At 49.2% G+C, this 27,424-nt stretch overlaps 1 protein-coding gene across 1 annotated transcript; it reads right to left on the bottom strand.

The window, feature by feature from the left end:
- Positions 1 to 2,890: 2,890 nt before the first annotated feature.
- On the bottom strand, positions 2,891 to 4,201 carry LOC123404454 (phosphoenolpyruvate carboxylase kinase 2-like). The gene is made up of 2 exons (XM_045098387.1): positions 3,394 to 4,201; positions 2,891 to 3,264 (listed from the first exon to the last, which is right to left on the bottom strand). Exons 1-2 carry the CDS (start codon positions 4,199 to 4,201, stop codon positions 3,218 to 3,220), a joined length of 855 nt encoding a protein of 284 aa, XP_044954322.1. The 3' UTR covers positions 2,891 to 3,217.
- Between the last annotated feature and the right edge of the window lie 23,223 nt (positions 4,202 to 27,424).

Here is a 27,424-nt window from a genome sequence, read left to right as displayed (position 1 = left end):
AACAAATCAAACCACGAGATTCACACATACCCTACCCTTGTCCAAGATTTTTTCAAAGGAAAGAAAACGCTAGGCACAACCGCAGCATGATCCATGTCCTGCATGGCCCAGATGGGATGGTTTCTAACAATTCGAAAATGACAGAGCTAGCCAGAAAATATTTTGTCAGCATTTTCGGCCAGTCTACCAACACAACAGCAGTTTTAAACTGGAACGAGCTAGACCTAAATTGGGTCGATCTGTCCGACATCGATGGTGAATTCACTCTTCAGGAGATCAAACTAGCAATTGATGAAATGCCTGCGGACAAGGCGCCGGGGCCGGACGGGTTCCCTGGGGGTTTCTACAAAAGATGTTGGGAGACTGTCAAACAAGATATGCTAGCAGCTATTAATCAATTACATCGGCTTGACAATAGGGGGATGGCCCAAGTTAATAGAGCGCTCATTGTGCTCATCCCAAAAAGGCAGGGCGCGGACAGCCTATTGGATTTCCGTCCAATATCTCTTGTGCACAGCATTATCAAGATTTTCACTAAACTTCTAGCGCGGCGCTTGACCCCAAAACCTGCTGATTTGATAGATCACTGCCAGAGTGCTTTCATCAAGAACCGCAGCATACAGGAGAACTATGTCTATGTGCAGAACACAGCTAGATATTTGCATAAGTCAAAGAAGCCGTCTATTCTGTTGAAGCTTGATATTGCGAAGGCCTTCGACTCTCTCTCTCTTGGGAGTACATTCTGGACATGCTTCGTGCGCGTGGTTTCAGCCAGCGTTGGCGCGACTGGATCGCAATGCTTTTGAGCTCCTCCTCTTCACGAGTGCTCGTTAATGGCCAACAGTTCGAGCACATAATTCACAGGAAAGGCCTGAGGCAAGGAGACCCAATTTCTCCTTTTCTGTTTATACTTGCTATGGACCCTCTTCAACGCATGATGAGCCTGGCTACGGAAGAGAAAGTCCTCTCGAGGCTACCAGGGAGAAGGAACCTCATGCGTTGCTCCTTCTACGCGGATGATGTTGTGATGTTCATCAACCCGATTGAGCGAGATGCGCGCATGGTAAAGCTACTGCTAGACAGTTTTGCATCTATCTCCGGGCTCTGCATGAACGCTTCCAAGAGTATGGCCTTGCCAATCCGATGTGCAAACTTTAGTCTGTCAGAAATTCTTGCTCCTCTAGGAATTCCGGTCAAGCAGTTTCCAACAACATATCTGGGAATGCCTCTATCCCTAAGATGCCTAACTAAGGTGGACCTAGTGCCCTTAGTTCTCAAATTTGGGAGCAGATTGTCTGGTTGGAAAGGGTGATTAATGGCAAAAAGCGGAAGACTAGTGCTACTGAAGTGCAATCTAGCAGCCCTTGCGGTCTATCTGATGACTGTGCATTGCATTCCGGCGGGGGTACTACAACAAATTACAAAACTCTGTCGTGCATGGCTGTGGAATGGACAGAGTGCGTGCAATGGAGGTCAATGCAGGGTGGCTTGGAGCATTGTTTGCAGGCCAAAAAGCCTTGGTGGACTTGGAGTTCTTGATTTTGATAAGTTTGGAATTGCGTTAAAGCTTAGATGGCTGTGGCTCGCTTGGAAAGACGACCAGAGGCCATGGGCGCAAGGGCCGCTGCCATGCAGTATCAAGGAAAAGGAGCTCTTCTCCATGGCAACCAAAATTACCTTGGGAGATGGCGCTAAAGCCAGTTTTTGGAATGATGCTTGGCTGCAGGGGCAATGCCCGAAGCTCCTTGCGCCAGCCCTATACAGCATATCAATGCGCAAAAACAGATCGGTCAAAGAGGCGCTAGCGCATGACACATGGCTTATGGACCTTCGAAATGGACTAACAGAACAAATGACAGACGAGCTCACAAACCTGGCTGCTCGGTTGGATGATGTGTAGTTGCAGCCTGACCAACATGACAGTATTGTATGGCGATTCTCGCAGAAAGGAAGCTACTCAGCCAGGTCTGCATACATACTACAATTTGAGGGGGCAATCAAGTTTGATTGCCAGCACCTCATCTGGGGCGCCTGGTCCACTGGTAAATGCAGGTTCTTCGTCTGGACTGCTATCTTGAGCAAAATACTTACTGCTGATGTCTTGCTACGGCGGGAGTGGCCGAATAATTACTTCTTCCCATTGTGTATGAGGAATCTGGAAACCACCTATCATCTTCTGGTGGACTGCCCATGGTCCAGATCGGTTTGGGATGCCATTGCCACAATGTCTAAACTGCCTTCTCTGGAATTGGCAACATGGAACGACGCATCCGACCTCAAAACCTGGATGAATATGAGATTCAGGCTAGCTCAGGCAGACAATAGGAAGAAAGTCCTAACAGTGATGCATTTGGTTTTCTGGGAAATATGGCTGGAGAGGAACCGTCGCATCTTTAGCCTCGATAGTCAGCAGATTAATGTTTTCCTAAAGAAGGTAGTTGATGAAATTCATCACTGGAATATGGCAGGTGCAGGAATCCCCTTTGACCCGGGCTGAGATGGAGGTGTCTCCACACCTTTTTCTATTTTTCTTCCCTTGTTTTTCTTCTTCTTTTTATTTGGGTGGGGGCTTGCTGCCACCTTCGGAATAGCTGTGTATGTCTTACTTTCTCCCCTGATCAATTAATTCGGCAATCCATTGCCGACATTTCAAAAAAAAACACATACAGAGTTTGCAAGTTGTGACTGACAGTATCTCCCGGTACAGGAACCGGAGGGTGGAGAGACGGCTCATTCCCGCGGCGAGGCGTGGCGAGGCGGGCGGCGGAGGAGGAGTGCGCGAAGGCACCTTCTCTTCTCACTCTCCAATAACATGTGGAAGAGAGACCCTTATAAAGGGGTCCAAACTCTCCTCCACTAACGGGGTGGGACTAAACTCCCTTCACCTTGCCATGCCACCACCTACATGGGCCCTTGTAGATTTTTTGAAATTCTCTAATGGGCCTAAGGCCCACATCCAAATTTCAACAGAATTAACATGTTAGTTGGTGTTCATCTGGTGACGAACTAGTAAGAGTTTTGTGCAAGCACCGAAGATCGCTACCAGAGGCCGCTAGTTCTACTGACTGGACTCAACTCTGGCACCACCGCTGCTTCTGTCCGTCGCCGATTTGCCGGAGATTAACCAGGCAGAAAGTGAGGCCCGCCTCATACGTCTGTGCAGAAAACCTTCTATCTAGAGCATGATGAGTTGCACCATTTCGGTCGATCGATTTCTTCAGCCCGCCACCGCATCACTCCCGCAGCTCGCGATCCACGGATGCCCTGCGGAAATCATCACCCGATCGATGCAGAAACGTCAGCGAAGAAGTCCGAGGAATGGGCTAGCAGTTTTCGGTTCAGGGGATCGGAGATGGAGGTCGGTCGGTCGGTTGGACGGGTGTTGGTGCTTACTCAGGACTTGTTCGGCGGAGAGCCTGCGGGAGACGTCCTTGCAGAGCATGCGGCGCATCAGGTCCTTGGCCTCCGGCGAGACGCCGGCGAAGGCGCGCGGCGGGAAGCGCAGGTTGCCGCGGAGCACGGCCTCAAAGATCTCCGGGACGGTGGCGCCGTAGAAGGGCACGGTGCCGGAGAGCATCACGTAGAGCACCACCCCGGCGCTCCACACGTCCACCTTCTCGCCGTACTCCCTCCCGGCCACCACCTCGGGCGCCACGTAGTATGGCGTGCCGACGAGGCCCGACATGCGGCGCCCGTCCCCGAACCACTCCGCGGAGCCGAAGTCGGCGAGCTTGAGCGCGCCCGTGGCGGCGTCGAAGAGCAGGTTATCGGGCTTGACGTCGCGGTGCGCGACCCCGCGGCGGTGGCAGGCCGCGAGCGCGGACGCCAGCTGCGCTGCTAGCCCAGCCGCCTCGCGCTCTGGCAGACGGCCTCCGCGGGCGGAGAGGAGGGTAAAGAGGTCCCCGCCGGCGCAGAGGTCGACGACGAGGTGCACGGCGTCCGCGTCGTCGAAGGCGGCGTGGAGCGCGACCAGGTGCGGGCTGCATGGCGGGGAGGAGGCGAGGAGGTGCAGCTTGGGCTCCTGCTCCGCGAGCGCCAGGTCGAGCGGGTCACGCAGCGGCGCCTTGGGCGTCGTCTTCAGGGCCAGCGCCTCCCCCGTGGCGTTGGAGATGCAGCGGCGCACCGTGCCGAAGCGGCCGCGCCCGATCTCGTCGCCGATGGCGTACTGCCGCATCAGCGCCTCCTCGCCGCCGTGAACCATGGTCTGGCCTCTATTGTTGGGGGCTTCGCTGTTGTTGGTGTGCTCTGGGCTCTGTTGTCGGGGCTTGGCTGTTGGGTGTGCGGTGCTGGTCTCCGTCAAGCGGGCGGCGATGGTGCTTATAAAGGCGAAAGAGAATATTCTGGGCGCTGCCTCTTTTGGCTGCCTGGAGTAACAAAAATCATGCTGCTAATTTTGGGAAGGCGTTGTTAGTTTGTAGTTAATCGGTTGATTAACAAGGAAATAAATTGATACTCTCATACTCCCTCGGTTCCATAATACTCCGTCACGCTGTCGGGTCTGACACAGTGAATGCACCTAGTCATTTTATATTCATTATATATTTAGACATGATATAAAAGATGATGTGAGACGTTTGAGACCCGTTTGTATCGTCCGTCTGCATAGAATTTTCGTGACCATTTGTGATCAGGCCATCCGTATAAAAGTTTAAGGCGGGTTTGTGGGCGTAAATGCTCTTACATAAGAGTTATGTTTTTTGTTCGGCCAGTATAAACTCCGACGAGTTCATGTGGGCCCTTTTTCCACGGCATGCAATCATAGGATCAGAAAAACAGTGTTTCCTGCTCCTGGCCGGTCTTGCGAAGCGTCAAGCCACCAAGCAAGCGGACCCGCAGAAAGGAAGACCTGCCCAAGTGTCTAAAGTCAGAATCCATTTCCAGCGTCTACGGCTCTACTTTCACTGCCAGAAGATAATCATGCATCCAAAGCCCATTACACCTTTCGCTGTTGTTAAACTATGGTTTCGCGTCGCCTACTAGATACCTTGATGAGTACTCCCTCAGTCTCAAAATAAATGATTTAAAAATGATTCAAGTTTGTATTAAGGATTCGCTTGGATTGCTGGATTTTTTCAACATCTGTAACTTACCGATCATCAATTGAATACATGTCAGCGAGTTGTATTTGATTTCGGGTGTAAAGCCGCGTTTGGCGGCGGGGGGGAGGGGGGGGGGGGTTGCAATCCGCTTGTAAAATGTCAAAAACATGTGAGAAGAAGGAGGAGCGAGTCAACGTTGGTGAGGTAAGGGTGAGATGGAATTCTTGGTGGTTTGGCTGACCTGGATGTGGACGTAGTTGCACCCGCAGGTGTGGCCGAACGCCATGGCCACGTCCTGATCGACCATGTCGGTGACGCCCTCGGCGATGAGCCGGACCATCTCGGCGGGGGACGGGGATCGACGTGCACTAGCCGGCGGACAGGGTGGCGGAGCCCGAGGCGGTGCCCCCGAAGGAGGACCCGGAGCCGATGGAGACGACCAGGAGATCGTCGACGCCGGCGATGAGGGGGGACCCCTGCTTGTTGTGGAGGACGTGTGTGATGGCTGCCGCAGCGGGGTTGTCCATGGTTGCCACATCGCCGGACGTTGCGGCGATTGCCGTGCGGCCGTCCACGGAGCGCGCGGCGGCCGAGCCTCCCGCGCAGGTGGCCGCGCACACGTCGCGGAGGCGGAAGTCGAAGTTGTCACTCTCGACGGCGTCGGTGAGGGAGAAGAGGAACGGCGCGCCCGTGGCCAGGTCGTACCACGGCGCCTAACCTGTTGTGGCCGCCATCGCCGGACTACGTCGCCCCTCGCGAACACCGGTGCCAACACCTCCCGTCCTTTCTGGCTGCGGCGGCGCAGCGCAGCCCTCAGCCTCGTCTTTCCTAGGTTTTGCGGAGTGACCGAGAGGGTTGGGGAAATAGAAACGATCAGTTCGGGTCTGTATCGGATACCGGCCTGTTACATGCCTGTTACAGGCGTAAATCAAAAAATCGGTGTAAGATTTACAGCTCAAAACGATAATCCAATCATCTGTACGAAACCCATCCGTTTTTTCCATAGACAGGTGGTTTGGGCAGCGAAACCACCATCCAAGAGGGGCCTAAAGCTAGTGCAAAAGGTGAGTTAGTTTTGAATCAAGTACGCTTGTACACACTATCGATCTTGTCATTTTGTACGTTGTCGTTTGGTCGGCATTTATTTAGGATAGTAAAACTGCACCCAAACCGAGCTTTCTCACGTACTGAGTGATATCGACCGTCAAATTTTGCTTTGAAATCGTTCCTGGCCGTGAGATCACCGTTACATGGCAAGTTTCCGCGATGGGGTCCTCCTGTCCTAAGGGGCCGCTACTCTCGTGATTTTTTCTAAACGCTGTGGTTGATTGGGCTTCGGCTGGTACGACAAGCCCATTTACAGAGCGATCTGTCGCTGACTCGCTTCAGTCATAAAAAAACGACTCGCTCTAGGGATCCAGACGAGGTAGTCGATGCAGGCAGGATGCGGCGGCGTGGTGCGGTTGGGGAACAAGAAGAGGCGACGCTCGCGAGGGTATCCGACGCGGGAGGGAGGCGAAGCCCTTGAGCGACAGTGATGGGGTGATGCCAGTTGCTTCGATGGCCTGCTGCACCGGCTCTGCCGTCATGATTCCTCATTGATCAACCTGTCTCGGGATATGCGGCGGCGAAATCATGGCGATGAAACTTGATGTGCGCTTTTGTAAGACTAACTGCTGCTTGTGGGTTCTCTGCCCTTCTAGATCGAGTCTCCAAATCTCGCACGGAAAACATGGATGATGGCGATGGGGGCGGCCAGAGTCACTTCTTCCATCATCAACAGGTATGTGTATACCTCTCCTTCTCCTGTGCATCCCTGTTTTTTACGAGTTGTTTATTCGATCTGGTGTCATAGATGGTCAAATCGGAGAGGAATAGAGAGGCTGATCACTCGTGCGTCACTATCGTGCAGGGAGACGGTTTATCCGAGCCTGCCGCCACCGCCCACGCGCAGGAAGAAAAGAGGCGCCCTCGGCAAAGGCCGACGGTGACCACAAGAGAAAGCTCGAGGTGCTTGACGCGGGCATGGATGCGAACGACGCCGGGGAGGACGCCAACCGACCGCCTGCGGACGGCAACGTGCAGGTTTAATCTCTACAACACCCCACCACTCTATATCCAAGACTTGGTAATGCTGATGACCTTTCTGAACATATGGACAGGTTTCAACTCTTATAGTTGACGTGAGCTTGAACTGGAATGCCCATTGATCAACAGACACAATGTTTGTGCCAAGCATAGACAACTCTTTTTAATATGACATGCTGCAGATACATTGACCAAGGACTTTCCAGTACCACACGGTAGCACAATAATGCCTGACCTCGCTCTGCCTTCAAAATCATGTCTGTCTAACATTATTTAGCAAAGGAGAAGCAGCAGCATCACATACTCTGCAGATACTTTCAGTTCCAAAACTAACAATCAACAAGTGAACATAGGGAGTAAATTTTCTAGCTATTGCGGACAGCAGTGAGTCTGTCCCTAATTCAACAGATTATTTATTGAATAATTTGCCCAAAGCTTGCAAATGAACCCCAAAATGTCGATTGGACCAAAAAAATTGCATACTTTTAACCACTAGCGTACTAGGTAGAGATCATACTTTTCTTTGCGGAGCAAATATGCGCGTAGATGTTCCTTCAAATGTCATGACTCGTCGAGTGGAATTATTTGGAACTCATATGAGCATTAACAAGGCTGAGTAGCTTATTAATCAGCGTTATAGCTGGGGTAGGCTAAAGGTATCCACTTTCTCATGGTTTTGTACTCCCTCCGTCCCAAAATAAATGTCTTAAGCTTAGTATAACTTTGTACTAGAGCTAGTATAAAGTTGAGACAGTTATTTTGGGACGGAGGAAGTAGTATGTAGTTCACTTTAGGTGCATTCCGTGAAGTTACATCTCTAAGGCTCCATCGAATACATCTATTCTAGGCTGAGGCTGGCAGTTCCCCTACCTTGATAGCCAAAGGTTTTGGGTCCAGACAGTCAGGTTCAGAGCAGTTTGGGAATAGACGCTTGCTGGTAGCCAATTCTTTCCACCTCATCATGCATGCGTTCGGCTCCCCTGACCTCGACCAGCTCCCCTGACCTCGACCTCGAGCGGTGGTGTTTATGCCCCTCTCATGGTCGTCTGAAGTGGGCTTTTGACGTAACACTACCTGATCAGGAAGATAGTCTTCATGGTGGGTAAGCCCCAGAAAGGTATGATATTCTCGACTTATCAATAACCCTTATCTAATTAATGTTGCTTACTCATGTTGCTGCTCTCTCAAGGCCTGAGATAAAAATTAGTGTCCTGAACTCCTGATAACATTGTATAATTTTTTGTCTGGATGAATTAATAGCGAAGAATTCTCTCAAGCATTTAACACTGTTCTACGTGAATTGTTCAGTCGAAGGTTATATTTGTTCTCACCAATCTCTTTCAACATCATTATTTATGTCGATTGCCAAAAATGCTTCCTGTCTTCATGTGTAGGTATATATTACCCAGTTGGCCGGTTATTTTATTTATCTCAACTTGGCGAGGGCTTGAAAAACTATTGTTGTTTTTATCAGAGATACAATACACAAGATGGGAATTTTACTAAATGTCGGTTAGATCCCAATCACGACCTTGGTGTTTGTTGCTCCAGCCTTGTGAAGAGAAAACTTTTCTTCACAATATAAGTATTGCCACTTTGTAATGCTTATATGCAGAATGAGTTGCAGTACGTATGCTGTGCAGCCATATAATGTTCATTCCTTGCTTTCGCTGAGCAGAGCTGGAGTGACTGGCTACTGATAATATGATTCGATTCCTAGAAGTAATATATTAACAACAACAAATAAGAAGAAAACCGTTCTAAAAAACATGTACGGAAATCTTTCCATCTTTGAATATTAGGAATATATGTGAGATCATTCCGTTTGGATTATAGTACTGGGTATCCATGCAATTGCAAGAGAAGGAATGATGGTTTACAATCATGGTACTGGTACAAGAGTTATCAATGCTGCGGGAGCACCCAGCTTCAAGATAAGGAATGGTAGTTTACAAGGATGATACATAGATAATAGATGACACTAATCAGACTTGATTCTGGACTGTGCAGCTGCAACATACTAATGAATAGCGTAGATCATGGTAATAGAGGGCATCATTCATACTTGGCAGTTCGCACTTTGAATATTATCTATTGGCTTTAATGTTTCTTCCACACTTGCTATGCATGTTAAGTCGGGCATTACAGGAATGCAAGATAGGCTATGAAATCGCCTCTGTTCATATCTCGCATCTGAAGGTACTTTGACATTTCTCTCTTACGGATATATCCTGTAAAACATTCATCAATCCTTTACCAGTGATCAATTTAGATGCACAACTTCTGAGCAGGGGCATCTCAGATGACCCCTTTTAATTACAGTGAACGGCCGAATGTGTGTTCCTATGTTATCATTCATTATAACTTACATTATGATGTTTTAGTGATATTTCAGTCTGCCTCCATCCAGCTGAGGTGCGGGTGAGGATTAGACCAGGTTCGCGAGGGATTCCGGCGCAGGAGGGGATCGACCGGAGGCGATGCATCCAGCCATGATCGACATGACATGACGCGCGTGAGGATCCGATGTTGCGAACCCTACGTGTCGCCCCCAACCTCTCCTGCTGGTGATCCTCGCAGATCAAGCCTGTCCACTTTGCTCGCAAATATGTTCGGACCTCTCTCCTTTCCTGTTTGGCCACCGCTAGCTGCTATATGAGATTTGTGCTGTATGTTTGGAACAGTAGTCACGTTTATCATTTTCTAAGAAATGTTAAAAGGCTGCAGGTACAAAATCTTTCCTTAAGCTAACATTATTTGCATAATAGAATGCTTACTTTTGAGCTAAGGTACAATTCCGTTCTGGTAGCCGATTTTAGGTGCTGATTGTGAATTTGATTACCAAATATTGTTTTCGGGCTACTAACAACAATATTTGTTCATATTTTTCAGACACATCTCTTGCTGGATGGTACACCAGCCTCTTGTAATTTGATATATATAAAAAAGTAGTCAAACTTGACCTCTTCCATCGCTAACAAATATCTACCGGTATATACAAATTTAACTATAACATTTCTTGCATCTATATATTTACATAAATTCCAACCATTTTATTGTTAAATTAGATGGAAGCGGCAACGCCTGCCACCCATGATCTAGTGAATCATGAAAATGACACGCCGTACGTGAACTAACGCTTCCATCTCCGGAGTTTCCATGCGCTCTTCTAGCTAGCGATCTCCAGCACTTGATTTAATAGAGCTGTTGTCACGGGTCATTCGGCTCATGTGTTTGCATGCATGCATGCTGGATTCCACGGCACGGCCGGGAGTCGTCGTCGCCGGCGTGAAACCGGCCGCGACCACGCCGCACGTACGGTCTCTTCCAACTGGGCGGGCGACCATGCATGCATGCGTGCAGCGCAGCTAGCGACGCCCCCGTCCCGGCCGTGTGGGCTGGTCAGTGAAACACCTAGCCGGCGACGTCACGTCATTTCCGCACGTTGTCGCTTCAGCTGGCAGCACGTATCTGGACGCGTACTACTACCGTTCTACGGTGCAAAAGCCACTTGCGTACGTGCGTTGGCCGGTGTCTGACTCTGACCTTGGAGCTGGCCTGACCCGATGACCGTCCTTTCTCCGGCCATGCACGACAGCTCCATCACAATTGGTTTAGTAAATCACCAACAATCTTTAAAGCATCTTCAGCAAGCGCACAAAAATTTCGTGCCCTAAGAAAGTTTTATTGCGTCTGTCCAACAACTTTAATGCGTCGGAAGCTACATTGCTTTAGCATATGTTTAAAAACGCGCGTCTAAATAACGTGCAGTGTAAACTATGAAGCACGTGCAATTCGGCGTACAAAATATACTACGCGCGATATCGTTTTTCAACGCGTGATCAAAAGTTTTTAACGCAAGTACTGTTTACTGTGTTTTGGAGCTGTCCGGTGTTTAAATCGAATTATTTAACGCCTGTTAAAGATGCTCTTACGAGGAATCCAAAGAAAACCTTGCCACTGCACGGCATGCATGCATGCACCATGCGTGCCCGGCCCCCACAACGCGGGATGTTCGGTTCAGATTACGACAGGCGTGCTCCTGAGCGCTCAGCTAGCTACTCCCTCCGTTCCTAAATATAAGTCTTTTTAGTGTTTTTACTAAAAAACTACATCTGAATGTATATAGACATGCTTTAGAGTATAGATTCACTCATTTTGCTTCCTATGTAGCCCTCTAGTGAAATTTTTAAAAAGACTTATATTTACGAACGGAGGGAGTACACACCTTCGTTCACGACCAATGGCTGCTGCCCCACCCCAGTCCTGACCGGTCGAGATGGCTCGCAACCTTGGTCGTGACAACATAGATTTAAAACTCTGGAATTTGCACTAGTTGGTCTAGTCTTACTGACTTGGTGCAATGCAGTCCGGTCCATCGATGCAAATTATAAAACACTGAAGTTAAATCCGGGTGTGCTCCAGGATAAAATTACACTACTAACCAGCGTCGAGCCTAACCATCCATCGTATAGTTAACTCTGGGTGCAGGGTGCTCACCTCATCGGGCACGCGGGCGGTAGCAAGCCTATCACTTGGCTAGCATGCACCGTAGCACGCATGTGTGATGGTACATCACCGTTTGACCGTGACAACCCATCGCGGCATCTTGTTGCTGTGTAAACTGGTCTGAACTCCCAACGTATGTACCCAGTCCATTCCATGAATTTATTTTTAAGAAAAAACTGAGGTGAAAGTTTTACCTGATGGATTAATTAAGAACAAGTGAATTATCCAGTTAATTAACAAAAAACGGATAAAAACCGTTCATATTGATCACATGCGGACTACTTCCTTCGTTCCTCTTTCTAAAAATTTCAATTAATGACTGTATACGAAATAAATTGAATAAATCTACACTTCAAAATATGTCTATACTTATTCGTATATAGTTTTTTAATAAAATTTTTAAAAAATATATATTTAAAAACGGAGGAAGTACTTGTTAAAAACACCATGATTAACTTAACAAACATACATAACACAACAACAACCACAAACGCTTGTATTGTAGTTGGACGTAGCAAAGAAATCCTCAACAAAGCCAAGGACAGAAGATTTAGGTTGTACACTAGTTTGGCGCCCTCCAGGTCCGCCCCAAGGCCCCAGTAGAATAACGAAAATCAGGTTGCTCACCTCATCGAGCATGCGGGAGCAGCTAGCTAATCTTGGCAGCACGTTACAGATACAGACGCAGATGCCCCGTTGGAGTTTGCTTCCATTACGAGCGCCGGAAAATGTTAATAATTCTTGACGGTACACATAAGCTAATGTATATCCTGTTCGGGCAGCGGCCTAAAGTAGTGCAATCATACATTCGCGTTCGGTGCGACATGTCCATCACCGAGCTAAGGAAGGACACAATCATATGCACGCAGCAAACAGAAAAACAAGTCACGGCGGGTGTAACCTGCGACGAGTGCAGGTGGACCCATTTTTCCACCGCAGGATAGGAACAAAAGGTGTGTTAAAGAAAAATATAGGAACAAAAAATAGTGTTTTCTTCTCCTGGCCGGTCGTGTCAAGTGTCAAGCCACCAAAGCAAGGGCGGACCAGTCCAAGTGTCATACTCACAAATCTTCTTTTCTTTAAGACAGAAGAAAGATAGGTCTATCTTCTTACTCGTATTATATTTCTGCACGGCCCATCACAGCTTTCGCTGTTGTTAAACTAGGTTACGATTTGCCGTCGCTCTCACCGGTTTCTCGACCAGGCCGGCGCCCAGAGACGGAGATTCCAGGATATCCAGATGCGCTCCCGACACAAGAGAATATGCCTGCCGGTACACTGACTTCTGTCTGAAAATAAAATGGCGTGTCGAGGCGTGCACCTGAAACCGGGCCGAACACGAGAAGAAACGCTAAAGCAAGCAGGGCCTCAGTCGAGCACCAGACCGGCGACGGCACGTCATTTCCGCACGTTGCCGGTGTGCCTGTTGATTGTGGTGGGCGGCACGCTTCAGCGGTTCAGCTGGCACGTACGTACCTGGACGCCTGCTACCAATTCTTCTACGTACGGTGGGAGAGGCACTTGCGTACGTACGTTTTCCACACGTACTGGCAACGAGAGTCCGTACGTCGACCGGGTGCATGCATGAATTCCAAAGAGACCGCCGAGTGAGCCGGTCTCTGCCGGCGGGCGTGTGGGCGGATGGACTCCATCACAATGGTTTAGTAAGAGCAATTCCAATAAACCGATCCAAACATGTTACGCCTCCTTTGCTTTTTATCCGTTTAGGTTCGTTCGTCCGCCCCTATTTGCGATTCGGTCGGCCGCGAGTCGAACACTCGGATCCAAAAATTGTCCGCATATAACAATAAAAAGTTCCGTAGTCATAGATCAATACTAACGATCGTATCAACGTCCAGAGTCCGTACTGACGGCCATGCAGTCGTCCAGAGTTCATGTCGACGTCATGTCAGCGGCCGACATACATGTCATCACACAGAAAATATCATCACATAGTTCATATTGACACACTTGTTAACAACTGGCATACTTGACAACTCACAAAAAGAGTCGGAAGTTCGACCACGCCATCTCGGTCGTGGTCATGCCGGCAAGCACACTTGCCGACATACAAAAAAAGTATGGCGTTCTCCATCAACATAGATCACTCGTCGTCGAACTTGGACATGTTGATCTGCATCTTCTCGAACCAAGTCCGTTTCCTCGAGGACACCATAATCAAGTCCACCTTAATGGTCTCCAAGCCCGTTATCATGCTAACGAGTGCCATTTTTATTGTCTTGGTCTTCGCATTGGTGGCCTCGATCTCGAGCATCTTCGCTTGCTTCTCCGCCTCAATCTCGAACCTCTTCGCTTGCTTCTCTGCATCGAGCTCAGTCCTTTTCCTTTGAATCTCCAAGAAAGCGTTTATTTGCTCTTCTTTGTCTTGCCGACGCTTCTCCTCCCGTGTGTTCTTCTTGCTCACCATGCCTTCCAAAGTGGCATGCAAGGTAATTGTGCCAGCATCAACATGCTTGTCCTCTTTCTTCGTGTTGGTCTTCCCGCGCGATCGAGGTGTCTTTCCCCATCATCCTCTTCGACGGCTTCAATCCCTCCACGCGTCTTGGTGGCGGCATATTGCGTCCTGAACTTCTCGTCCAAGTTGATCACCATCCAACAATGGACGAGGTGAAGGACTTCTCATGTTGGGCCTTAAAAGCCTTCAAATCTTGAAATGCCTACAAACGTATATCATGCAAGCACATGGACAAAATGAACATGCAAGCACAATAAAAACTAAGATGGACGCATGTTTTACCAAATGTAAAAAATAACGCGCTATCGCATTTTGGGCAATGCCTCGCAAAATGAATCCGCATACAATATCTCGTTAATAGCACGCTATAACGCGAAATAGCATGCTAATATCGTATTTTAAGGGTCACGCTATTTTATCATAGCATGCTATTTTTTACATTGGTTTTACCATATCTTTGATGTCGAGGTCAATCCTGGTCCAGATGCTCGCGTAAAACTTGTTGCACTCTTCTTGAACCACCTTCTAATGCTTTGAGATGGACACCCACCCGCGCTTGCTCTTTATTTGTAGGACGTAAACTTCTTGTGTTCTTGAAATTCATGATGGACACGAAGCCAAAAGATAGATGACTTTGGCTCGGCACGGATCTTGGGGTCTTGTGAAATGTCACCATAACACTCACAAATGAGTTTGTCCTCATTCTTCGTGTATGCATTGGTCTGCTTGCTTTGTCGCTTCTTACTTGCTTGGGTTTGGTTGGAAGGCTTCTCTTCGAATAAAGGCGCCTAGTAGATGTCCACTTCATCTTCTTCTTCTAGGACGTAGTCCTCCGGAAACTCGTGGTCGGCGGGGAAGGTGCCCATGCCATCTTGACCTTGCATATACGAAGGGGTCGGCCGTGCCACCATGGACAAAGGGGCGGCCATGAAGGTGTTCCAATCGTCTTGGCTTTGGGTTTCCTCGGGATCAGCGTCCCGGTGCACCAAGCGTAGTGGCGCTGGGAGCACCGCATCACGCTGCCCTACCTGGACGTGATTATCCCGCACGACTCGCATCTGAATCCGGAGAGGATCTCGATGCCGGTCGTGCCACGGTCGACGCGGGCGCATGCGGATGCAGCGAGTCGCCGGCGGCGGCAACTGACGCCGGAGCAACGGCTCAACCCTATCTACGTGTCTGACTTTCCCGACCGGGAGGTCTGATTCACGCTCGAGCACTAGGAGCAGCGCCGGCGCGGCGTGCGCGACGTGCAACCAAGCCCTCCACCGTCCCCGCCCATTGTTCGCGACGAGGATCAGGAGACGGAGGCCGCCTACGAGGCGGTGCTGGCAGCATCAATCCGCGAGTGCGAGAAGGAAGAGCAGCGCAAGGCTGAAGAGAAGGACGTGGCGTACGAGGCGCGGCTCACGGAGGCCAACGCACTGTCCGCCGTTGGCGACTGCGTCGTGCCCCCTCCGCCAAAGGTCGAGCTCTTGAAGCCGCAGCCGGAGGTCTACCGCTGGATCGGTTGCCTTTGTGTGTGGTCAGCGCGCCGCCCATCTGGTTGGACGCGACACCACGGCAGGAGGTCGCCTACCTCTAGCAATGGAGGGCACGACGCGTGGCGGTGGAGCGTGTAGGGGAACGTCGCATGGGAAACAAAAAATTTCCTACGCGCACGAAGACCTATCATGGTGATGTCCATCTACGAGAGGGGATGAGTGATCTACGTACCCTTGTAGATCGTACAGCAGAAGCGTTAAAGAACGCGGTTGATGTAGTGGAACGTCCTCACGTCCCTCGATCCGCCCCGCGAACAATCCCGCGATCAGTCCCACGATCTAGTACCGAACGGACGGCACCTCCGCGTTCAGCACACGTACAGCTCGACGATGATCTCGGCCTTCTTGATCCAGCAAGAGAGACGGAGAGGTAGAAGAGTTCTCCGGCAGCGTGACGGCGCTCCGGAGGTTGGTGATGATCTTGTCTCAGCAGGGCTCCGCCCGAGCTCCGCAGAAACACGATCTAGAGGAAAAACTATGGAGGTATGTGGTCGGGCAGCCGTGAGAAAGTCGTCTCAAATCTGCCCTAAAAGCCCCATATATATAGGAGGAGGGAGGGGGACCTTGCCTTGGGGTCCAAGGGACTCCCAAGGGGTCGGCCGAGCCAAGGGGGGGAGGACTCCCCCCCCCAAACCGAGTTGGACTTGGTTTGGTGGGAGGAGTCCCCCTCCCTTCCCACTTCTCCCTCTTTTTTTTTCTTTTCCTTTGATTTTCTTATCTTGGCGCATAGGCTCCCTTGGGGCTGTCCCACCAGCCCACTAAGGGCTGGTGTGTCTCCCCAAATCCTATGGGCTTCCCCGGGGTGGGTTGCCCCCCCCCCCCCCGGTGAACTCCCGGAACCCATTCGTCATTCCCGGTACATTCCCGGTAACTCCGAAAACCTTCCGGTAATCAAATGAGGTCATCCTATATATCAATCTTCGTTTCCGGACCATTCCGGAAACCCTCGTGACGTCCGTGATCTCATCCGGGACTCCGAACAATATTCGGTAACCAACCATATAACTCAAATACGCATAAAACAACGTCGAACCTTAAGTGTGCAGACCCTGCGGGTTCGAGAACTATGTAGACATGACCCGAGAGACTCCTCGGTCAATATCCAATAGCGGGACCTGGATGCCCATATTGGATCCCACATATTCTATGAAGATCTTATCGTTTGAACCTCAGTGCCAAGGATTCGTATAATCCCGTATGTCATTCCCTTTGTCCTTCGGTATGTTACTTGCCCGAGATTCGATCGTCAGTATCCGTATACCTATTTCAATCTCGTTTACCGGCAAGTCTCTTTACTCGTTCCGTAATACAAGATCCCGCAACTTACACTAAGTTACATTGCTTGCAAGGCTTGTGTGTGATGTTGTATTACCGAGTGGGCCCCGAGATACCTCTCCGTCACACGGAGTGACAAATCCCAGTCTTGATCCATACTAACTCAACTAACACCTTCGGAGATACCTGTAGAGCATCTTTATAGTCACCCACTTACGTTGCGACGTTTGATACACACAAAGCATTCCTCCGGTGTCAGTGAGTTATATGATCTCATGGTCATAGGAATAAATACTTGACACGCAGAAAACAGTAGCAACAAAATGACACGATCAACATGCTACGTCTATTAGTTTGGGTCTAGTCCATCACGTGATTCTCCCAATGACGTGATCCAGTTATCAAGCAACAACACCTTGTTCATAATCAGAAGACACTGACTATCATCGATCAACTGGCTAGCCAACTAGACGCATGCTAGGGACGGTGTTTTGTCTATGTATCCACACATGTAAATGAGTCTTCATTCAATACAATTATAGCATGGATAATAAACTATTATCTTGATACAGGAATTTTAATAATAACTATACATTTATTATTGCCTCTAGGGCATAATTCCAACAGAGCGTGCCGGCGGCGCACGACAAATGGAGCTGGAGCGGAAGCCGAGGAGGAACGGCTGGAGAGGGAGTAGGAGGAGCGCGCCCGTCCTGCAGTGCCGCCGTCACCAGCACAACCCGCATCAATGGGACAGACGACAGAGGCACATGCAGCGGCGGCATAGCCCACCCCCGTCATCAATGTCGTCTCGAACACTGCGTTCCCTTTGGCCGGCCCTACGCCGACGCTGATCGACCTCATCGGCCCCGACGTCGATGACGAGGACGCCTAGGGCAACGCGTTGTCTCATAGTTTAGGTTTTTTATCTATCTAATAATAAAGCACGAATAACTTCTGCCCGTACGTCGTGGGTAATTTTACACAAAAGTCCTTCGTTTTTTCAATATTCAGCCTGCAGTTCTTTTTAAGTTAAAAAAAGTTTTGTTTTTATGTATACCCCCTTGGCAATCACCACCGGGTACCATGGCTTATCCATTCAGCTTGGAGGCGAGGGAGCTCGAGGAGCCCTCGGAGGGGCCGTGTCACCGGCGAAAAACAGTAGCAACAAAATAAATACTTGACACGCAGAAAACAGTAGCAACAAAATGACACGATCAACATGCTACGTCTATTAGTTTGGGTCTAGTCCATCACGTGATTCTCCCAATGACGTGATCCAGTTATCAAGCAACAACACCTTGTTCATAATCAGAAGACACTGACTATCATCGATCAACTAGCTAGCCAACTAGAGGCATGCTAGGGACGGTGTTTTGTCTATGTATCCACACATGTAAATGAGTCTTCATTCAATACAATTATAGCATGGATAATAAACTATTATCTTGATACAGGAATTATAATAATAACTATACATTTATTATTGCCTCTAGGGCATAATTCCAACAGTCTCCCACTTGCACTAGAGTCAATAATCTAGCCCTCACATCACCATGTGAATTACATTGTAATAAATCTAGCACCCATACAGTTCTGGTGTCGATCATGTTTTGGCCGTGGAAGAGGTTTAGTCAGCGGGTCTGCTACATTCAGATCCGTGTGCACTTTGCATATATTTACGTCCTCCTCCTCGACGTAGTCGCGGATGAGGTTGAAGCGTCGTTTGATGTGTGTGGTCTTCTTGTGAAACCTTGGTTCCTTTGCTAAGGCAATGGCACCAGTGTTGTCACAGAACAAGGTTATTGGATCCAGTGCACTTGGCACCACTCCAAGATCCGTCACGAACTGCTTCATCCAGACACCCTCCTTAGCCGCCTCCGAGGCAGCCATGTACTCTGCTTCACATGTAGAATCTGCTACGACGCTTTGCTTGGAACTGCACCAGCTTACTGCACCCCCATTAAGAATAAATACGTATCCGGTTTGCGACTTAGAGTCGTCCGGATCTGTGTCAAAGCTTGCATCGACGTAACCTTTTACGGCGAGCTCTTCGTCACCTCCATACACGAGAAACATCTCCTTAGTCCTTTTCAGGTACTTCAGGATATTCTTGACCGCCGTCCAGTGATCCACTCCTGGATTACTCTGGAACCTACCTGCCATACTTATGGCCAGGCTAACATCCGGTCTAGTGCACAGCATTGCATACATGATAGAGCATATGGCTGAAGCATAGGGGACGGAGCGCATATGCTCTCTATCTTCATCAGTTGCTGGGCACTGAGTCTTACTCAATCTCGTACCTTGTAACACTGGCAAGAACCCTTTCTTGGACTGTTCCATTTTGAACCTCTTCAAAACTTTATCAAGGTATGTGCTTTGTGAAAGTCCTATCAGGCGTTTTGATCTATCCCTATAGATCTTAATGCCTAGAATGTAAGCAGCTTCTCCTAGGTCCTTCATAGAGAAACTTTTATTCAAGTAACCTTTTATGCTCTCCAAAAGCTCTACGTTGTTCCCAATCAGTAATATGTCATCCACATATAATATTAGAAATGCCAGAGAGCTCCCACTCACTTTCTTGTAAATACAAGATTCTCCAACCACTTGTATAAACCCAAATGCTTTGATCACCTCATCAAAGCGCTTGTTCCAACTCCGAGATGCTTGCACCAGTCCATAAATGGATCGCTGGAGCTTGCACACCTTGTCAGCATTTTTAGGATCGACAAAACCTTCGGGTTGCATCATATACAACTCTTCCTTAAGGAAACCGTTAAGGAACGCCGTTTTGACATCCATCTGCCAGATTTCATAATCGAAAAAATGCAGCTATTGCTAACATGATTCTGACGGACTTAAGCATCGCTACGGGTGAGAAGGTCTCATCGTAGTCAACTCCTGGAACTTGTGAAAAACCCTTTGCCACAAGTCGAGCTTTATAAACGGTCACATTACCGTCAGCGTCCGTCTTCTTCTTAAAGATCCATTTGTTCTGAATAGCCTTGCGGCCCTCAGGTAGTATCTCCAAAGTCCACACTTTGTTCTCATACATGGATCCTATCTCGGATTTCATGGCTTCTAGCCATTTGTTGGAATCTGGGCCCACCATTGCTTCTTCATAATTTGCAGGTTCATTGCTGTCTAACAACATGATTGATAAGACGGGATTACCGTACCACTCTGGAGCAGCGCGTGATCTCGTCGACCTGCGTGGTTCAACAGAAACTTGAACTGAAGTTTCATGATCATCATCATTAACTTCCTCCTCAACCGGCGTTGCAACGACAGAGGTTTCCCCTTGCCCTGCGCCACCATCCAGAGGGATGAAAGGTTCGACAACCTCGTCAAGTTCTATCTTCCTCCCACTCAATTCCCTCGAGAGAAACTCCTTCTCGAGAAAAGCTCCGTTTTTAGCAACAAACACTTTGCCCTCGGATTTGAGATAGAAGGTGTACCCAACTGTCTCTTTTGGGTAACCTATGAAGACGCATTTTTCCGCTTTGGGTTCCAGCTTTTCAGGCTGAAGCTTTTTGACATAAGCATCACATCCCCAAACTTTAAAAAACGACAACTTTGGTCTTTTGCCATACCACAGTTCGTATGGTGTCGTCTCAACGGATTTCGATGGTGCCCTATTTAAAGTGAATGCAGCTGTTTCTAATGCATAACCCCAAAATGATAACGACAAATCAGTAAGAGACATCATAGATCGCACCATCTCTAACAAAGTACGATTACGACGTTCGGACACACCATTACGCTGTGGTGTTCCAGGCGGTGTTAACTGCGAAACAATTCCACATTGTCTTAAGTGAGTACCAAACTCGAAACTCAGATATTCATCCCCACGATCAGACCGTAGGAACTTGATCTTTTTGTTACGATGGTTTTCCACTTCACTCTGAAATTGCTTGAACTTTTCAAATGTTTCAGACTTGTGCTTCATCAAGTAGACATAACCATATCCACTTAAATCGTCAGTGAAGGTGAGAAAATAACGATATCCGCCGCGTGCCTACACGCTCATTGGACCACACACATCGGTATGTATGATTTCCAACAAGTCACTTGCACGCTCCATTGTTCCGGAGAACAGAGTCTTAGTCATCTTGCCAATGAGGCATGGTTCGCACGTGTCAAGTGATCAAAGTCAAGTGACTCCAAAAGTCCATCAGCATGGAGTTTCTTCATGCGCTTTACACCAATATGACCCAAGCGGCAGTGCCACAAAAATATGGCGCTATCATTGTTTACTCTAACTCTTTTGGTCTCAATGTTATGTATATGTGTATCGCTATCAAGATTCAATATGAACAATCCTCTCACATTCGGTGCATGACCATAAAAGATGTTACTCATAGAAATAGAACAACCATTATTCTCAGACTTAAAAGAGTAACCGTCTCGCAATAAACAAGATCCAGATATAATGTTCATGCTCAACGCAGGCACTAAATAACAATGATTTAAGTTCATCACTAATCCCGATGGTAGTTGAAGTGACACTGTGCTGACGGCGATTGCATCAACCTTGGAACCGTTTCCTACGCGCATCATCACTTCGTCTTTCGCCAGCCTTCGTCTATTCCGCAGTTCCTGCTTCGAGTTGCAAATGTGAGCAACAGAACCGGTATCGAATACCCAGGCACTACTACGAGAGCCGGTTAAGTACACATCAATAACATGTATATCAAATATACCTGATTTTTCTTTGCCCGCCTTCTTATATGCCAGATACTTGGGGCAACTGCGCTTCCAGTGACCCATACCCTTGCAATAGAAGCACTCTGTTTCAGGCTTAGGTCCAGCCTTGGGTTTCTTCGGCGGATTGGCAACAAGCTTGCCGCTCTTCTTCGAATTGCCCTTCTTGCCTTCGCCGTTTCTCTTGAAACTACTGGTCTTGCTCACCATCAACACTTGATGCTCTTTATGGAGTTCAGACTCTGCGACTTTCAGCATCGCAAACAACTCGCCGGGAGACTTGTTCATCCCTTGCATGTTGTAGTTCAACACAAAGCCTTTATAGCTTGGCGGCAGTGATTGAAGGATTCTGTCAGTGATAGCTTCTTGCGGGAGTTCAATCCCTAGTTCAGCTAGACGGTTTGAGTACCCAGACATTTTGAGCACATGTTCACTGACAGACGAGTTTTCCTCCATCTTGCAAGCATAGAATTTATCGGAGGTCTCATACCTCTCGATCCGGGCGTTCTTCTGAAAGATAAACTTCAACTCCTGGAACATCTCAAATTCTCCATGACGCTCAAAGCGACGTTGAAGTCCCGGTTCCAAGCCATACAAGACTGCACATTGAACTATTGAGTAGTCCTCCTTACGCGCCAAGCAAGCGTTCTTAACATCCTGATCAGCCGTAGCGAGTGGTTCATCTCCTAGCGCAGCATTAAGGACATAATCCTTCTTTCCAGCTTGTAAGATTAGCTTAAGATTACGAGCCCAGTCTACAAAGTTGCTTCCATCATCTTTCAACTTAGCTTTCTCTAGGAACGTATTAAAATTCAGGATGACACTTGCGTGAGCCATGATCTACAACACAAATATATTCAAAGTGTACTTAGACTATGTTTAAGATAATTAGAGTTCAACTCAATCAAATTATATACTAAACTCCCACTCAAAAAGTACATCTCTCTAGTCATTTGAGTGGTTCATGATCCACTTACACTATCCCAAGTCCGATCATCACGTGAGTCGAGAGTAGTTTCAGTGGTAAGCATCCCTATGCTAATCATATCAACTATATGATTCATGATCGACCTTTCGGTCTCATGTGTTCCAAGGCCATGTGTGCACATGCTAGGCTCGTCAAGCTTAACCCGAGTGTTCCGCGTGCGCAACTGTTTTGCACCCGTTGTATGTGAACGTTGAGTCTATCACACCCGATCATCACGTGGTGTCTCGAAACGACGAACTGTAGCAACGGTGCACAGTCGGGGAGAACACAATTTCGTCTTGAAATTTTAGTGAGAGATCACCTCATAATGCTACCGTCGTTCTAAGCAAAATAAGGTGCATAAAAGGATTAACATCACATGCAATTCATAAGTGACATGATATGGCCATCATCACGTGCTTCTTGATCACCATCACCAAAGCACCGGCACGATCTTGTTGTCACCGGCGCCACACCATGATCATCCATCAACGTGTTGCCATCGGGGTTGTCGTGCTACTTATGCTATTACTACTAAAGCTACATCCTAGCAAAATAGTAAACGCATCTGCAAGCACAAATATGTTAGTATAAAGACAACCCTATGGCTCCTGCCGGTTGCCGTACCATCGACGTGCAAGTCGATATTTCTATTACAACATGATCATCTCATACATCCAATATATCACATCACATCATTGGCCATATCACATCACAATCATACCCTGCAAAAACAAGTTAGACGTCCTCTAATTTTGTTGTTGCATGTTTTACGTGGTGACCAAGGGTATCTAGTAGGATCGCATCTTACTTACGCAAACACCACAACGAAGATATATGAGTTGCTATTTAACCTCATCCAAGGACCTCCTCGGTCAAATCCGATTCAACTAAAGTTGGAGAAACCGTCACTTGCCAGTCATCTTTGAGCAAAGGGGGTTACTCGTAACGATGAAACCAGTCTCTCGTAAGCGTACGAGTAATGTCGGTCCAAGCCGCTTCAATCCAACAATACCGCGGAATCAAGAAAAGACTAAGGAGGGCAGCAAAACGCACATCACCGCCCACAAAGCCTTTTGTGTTCTACTCGAGAAGACATCTACGCATGAACCCAGCTCATGATGCCACTGTAGGGGAACGTCGCATGGGAAACAAAAAATTTCCTACGCGCACGAAGACCTATCATGGTGATGTCCATCTACGAGAGGGGATGAGTGATCTACGTACCCTTGTAGATCGTACATCAGAAGCGTTAAAGAACGAGGTTGATGTAGTGGAACGTCCTCACGTCCCTCGATCCGCCCCGCGAACAATCCCGCGATCAGTCCCACGATCTAGTACCGAACGGACGGCACCTCCGCGTTCAGCACACGTACAGCTCGACGATGATCTCGGCCTTCTTGATCCAACAAGAGAGACGAAGAGGTAGAAGAGTTCTCCGGCAGCGTGACGGCGCTCCGGAGGTTGGTGATGATCTTGTCTCAGCAGGGCTCCGCCCGAGCTCCGCAGAAACACGATCTAGAGGAAAAACTATGGAGGTATGTGGTCGGGCAGCCGTGAGAAAGTCGTCTCAAATCTGCCCTAAAAGCCCCATATATATAGGAGGAGGGAGGGGGACCTTGCCTTGGGGTCCAAGGGACTCCCAAGGGGTCGGCCGAGCCAAGGGGGGAGGACTCCCCCCCCCCAAACCGAGTTGGACTTGGTTTGGTGGGAGGAGTCCCCCTCCCTTCCCACTTCTCCCTCTTTTTTTTTCTTTTCCTTTGATTTTCTTATCTTGGCGCATAGGCTTCCTTGGGGCTGTCCCACCAGCTCTCCCCAAATCCTATGGGCTTCCCCGGGGTGGGTTGCCCCCCCCCCGGTGAACTCCCGGAACCCATTCGTCACTCCCGGTACATTCCCGGTAACTCCGAAAATCTTCCGGTAATCAAATGAGGTCATCCTATATATCAATCTTCGTTTCCGGACCATTCCGGAAACCCTCGTGACGTCCGTGATCTCATCCGGGACTCCGAACAATATTCGGTAACCAACCATATAACTCAAATACGCATAAAACAACGTCGAACCTTAAGTGTGCAGACCCTGCGGGTTCGAGAACTATGTAGACATGACCCGAGAGACTCCTCGGTCAATATCCAATAGCGGGAACTGGATGCCCATATTGGATCCCACATATTCTATGAAGATCTTATCGTTTGAACCTCAGTGCCAAGGATTCGTATAATCCCGTATGTCATTCCCTTTGTCCTTCGGTATGTTACTTGCCCGAGATTCGATCGTCAGTATCCGTATACCTATTTCAATCTCGTTTACCGGCAAGTCTCTTTACTCGTTCCGTAATACAAGATCCCGCAACTTACACTAAGTTACATTGCTTGCAAGGCTTGTGTGTGATGTTGTATTACCGAGTGGGCCCCGAGATACCTCTCCGTCACACGGAGTGACAAATCCCAGTCTTGATCCATACTAACTCAACTAACACCTTCGGAGATACCTGTAGAGCATCTTTATAGTCACCCACTTACGTTGCGACGTTTGATACACACAAAGCATTCCTCCGGTGTCAGTGAGTTATATGATCTCATGGTCATAGGAATAAATACTTGACACGCAGAAAACAGTAGCAACAAAATGACACGATCAACATGCTACGTCTATTAGTTTGGGTCTAGTCCATCACGTGATTCTCCCAATGACGTGATCCAGTTATCAAGCAACAACACCTTGTTCATAATCAGAAGACACTGACTATCATCGATCAACTGGCTAGCCAACTAGACGCATGCTAGGGACGGTGTTTTGTCTATGTATCCACACATGTAAATGAGTCTTCATTCAATACAATTATAGCATGGATAATAAACTATTATCTTGATACAGGAATTTTAATAATAACTATACATTTATTATTGCCTCTAGGGCATAATTCCAACAGAGCGTGCCGGTGGCGCACGACAAATGGAGCTGGAGCGGAAGCCGAGGAGGAACGGCTGGAGAGGGAGTAGGAGGAGCGCGCCCGTGCTGCAGTGCCGCCGTCACCAGCACAACCCGCATCAATGGGACAGACGACGGAGGCACATGCAGCGGCGGCATAGCCCACCCCCGTCATCAATGTCGTCTCGAACACTGCGTTCCCTTTGGCCGGCCCTACGCCGACGCTGATCGACCTCATCGGCCCCGACGTCGACGACGAGGACGCCTAGGGCAACGCGTTGTCTCATAGTTTAGGTTTTTTATCTATCTAATAATAAAGCACGAATAACTTCTGCCCGTACGTCGTGGGTAATTTTACACAAAAGTCCTTCGTTTTTTCAATATTCAGCCTGCAGTTCTTTTTAAGTTAAAAAAAGTTTTGTTTTTATGTATACCCCCTTGGCAATCACCACCGGGTACCATGGCTTATCCATTCAGCTTGGAGGCGAGGGAGCTCGAGGAGCCCTCGGAGGGGCCGTGTCACCGGCGAAGCGAGGCCGAGGCGAGGGGGCGGAGACCGCGAAGGCGAAGAGGGCTGGGCGTGGTAAAGCGTGACGACACAAACCACCCGGCCGACGCGGGGCGGCGTGGGAGGCGAGCAGGCAGGGGTGGCACGGCGACGCGGACGGGCGGGCCTGTATCCGGCGACGCCAATTTCGACCCAAACCGACGAAAAACGAGATCCTCGTCGCGTGCTTGGACAATTTTTCTAGCATGGCTATGAAAAATAGTCTTGGGGAGCCTTTTGGGGCGGAGATGCTTAGAGCAACTCCAACGGGCCGACCAAAACAGACGACGATTTTGTCCGCTTTTTGTCCCTTTGGGTCGGCGAGGCGGACACGAACATTCGCTTTCGTAAATGGGTCGACCCGTATGCCCAACGCTGGCCGGACCTATTTTTGCCGGCGCGCGAAAAAAAATACATAATGCATAATTAAACATTAAAAGCCGGCCACGAAGGCCGGCGATAGTCCACGCGTCCGCATTACAGTAATTAAACATAAAAAACCTAAAACTACGAGGGCGGCCTAGGCGTTGTCGTCGTCGTCATCGGGGCCGGTGAGGTTGACCAGCGTAGGCGCCGGCCGGCCCAGGGGAACGCCGAGTTCCAAAGCGCAGCTGCCTGCGCCTCCGTAGTCTGTCCTGCTAGCGCGGGCTGTGCCGATAGCGGTGGCAGCGCAGCAGCACGGGCACACTCCTCCGCCTCCTCCTCCCGTCGTTCCTCCTCCGCCTCCTTCTCCACCTCCTTCTCCACCTCCATGAGCTCAAGGCCTTTGGCGCGCTCCGCAAGGAGGTGCTGCGACCTTCAGTGCTCGAGGTAGGCTTGCTCTTGCTGCGGTGTCGCGCCCAGCTAGATGGGCGGCGCCGTCACGAAGTCTTGTACGACGTCGGTCCACTGGTAGACCTCCCGCGGCTCCGCGGGCTCGGCCTTCGGCGGTGGTGGCACGACGCAGCTGCCGGTGGCCGACGATGAGATGGCCTCCGCGAGCTGCTGCTGGTACTCTGCCTCCTCGTCGGCCCTGCGCAGCGCTTCTTCCTAGCTGTCGCGAAGAACAGCAGCGAGCGCCGCCTGGTAAGCGGCCTCGGCCTCCTGGTCCTCGTCGCTGACGACAGGCGGGGGCGGCAGAGGGCCTCGAGGCTGCACTTCGCGCACGCCACGACGGCGCTGCTCCTCGTGCTCCACCGCGAACAACACCTTCCAGTTAGGGGAGTCGGTCGCGTACGTGGGGTCTCGTCGCTGCTTCGCCGTCAGCAAACGCCGACGACGGCCCACCTCCTCCGCATGCACCCGCGCCGACCGCGGCACTGCCGGCACCAGAATCCTCTCCGAATCCAGATGCCAGCC

This window comes from Hordeum vulgare, chromosome 6H (genome assembly GCF_904849725.1).
Source record: "Hordeum vulgare subsp. vulgare chromosome 6H, MorexV3_pseudomolecules_assembly, whole genome shotgun sequence".
Taxonomy (NCBI): domain Eukaryota; kingdom Viridiplantae; phylum Streptophyta; class Magnoliopsida; order Poales; family Poaceae; genus Hordeum; species Hordeum vulgare.
The sequence above is the reverse complement of the archived record's forward strand: the minus strand, read 5'-3'. Positions and strand labels throughout refer to the sequence as shown.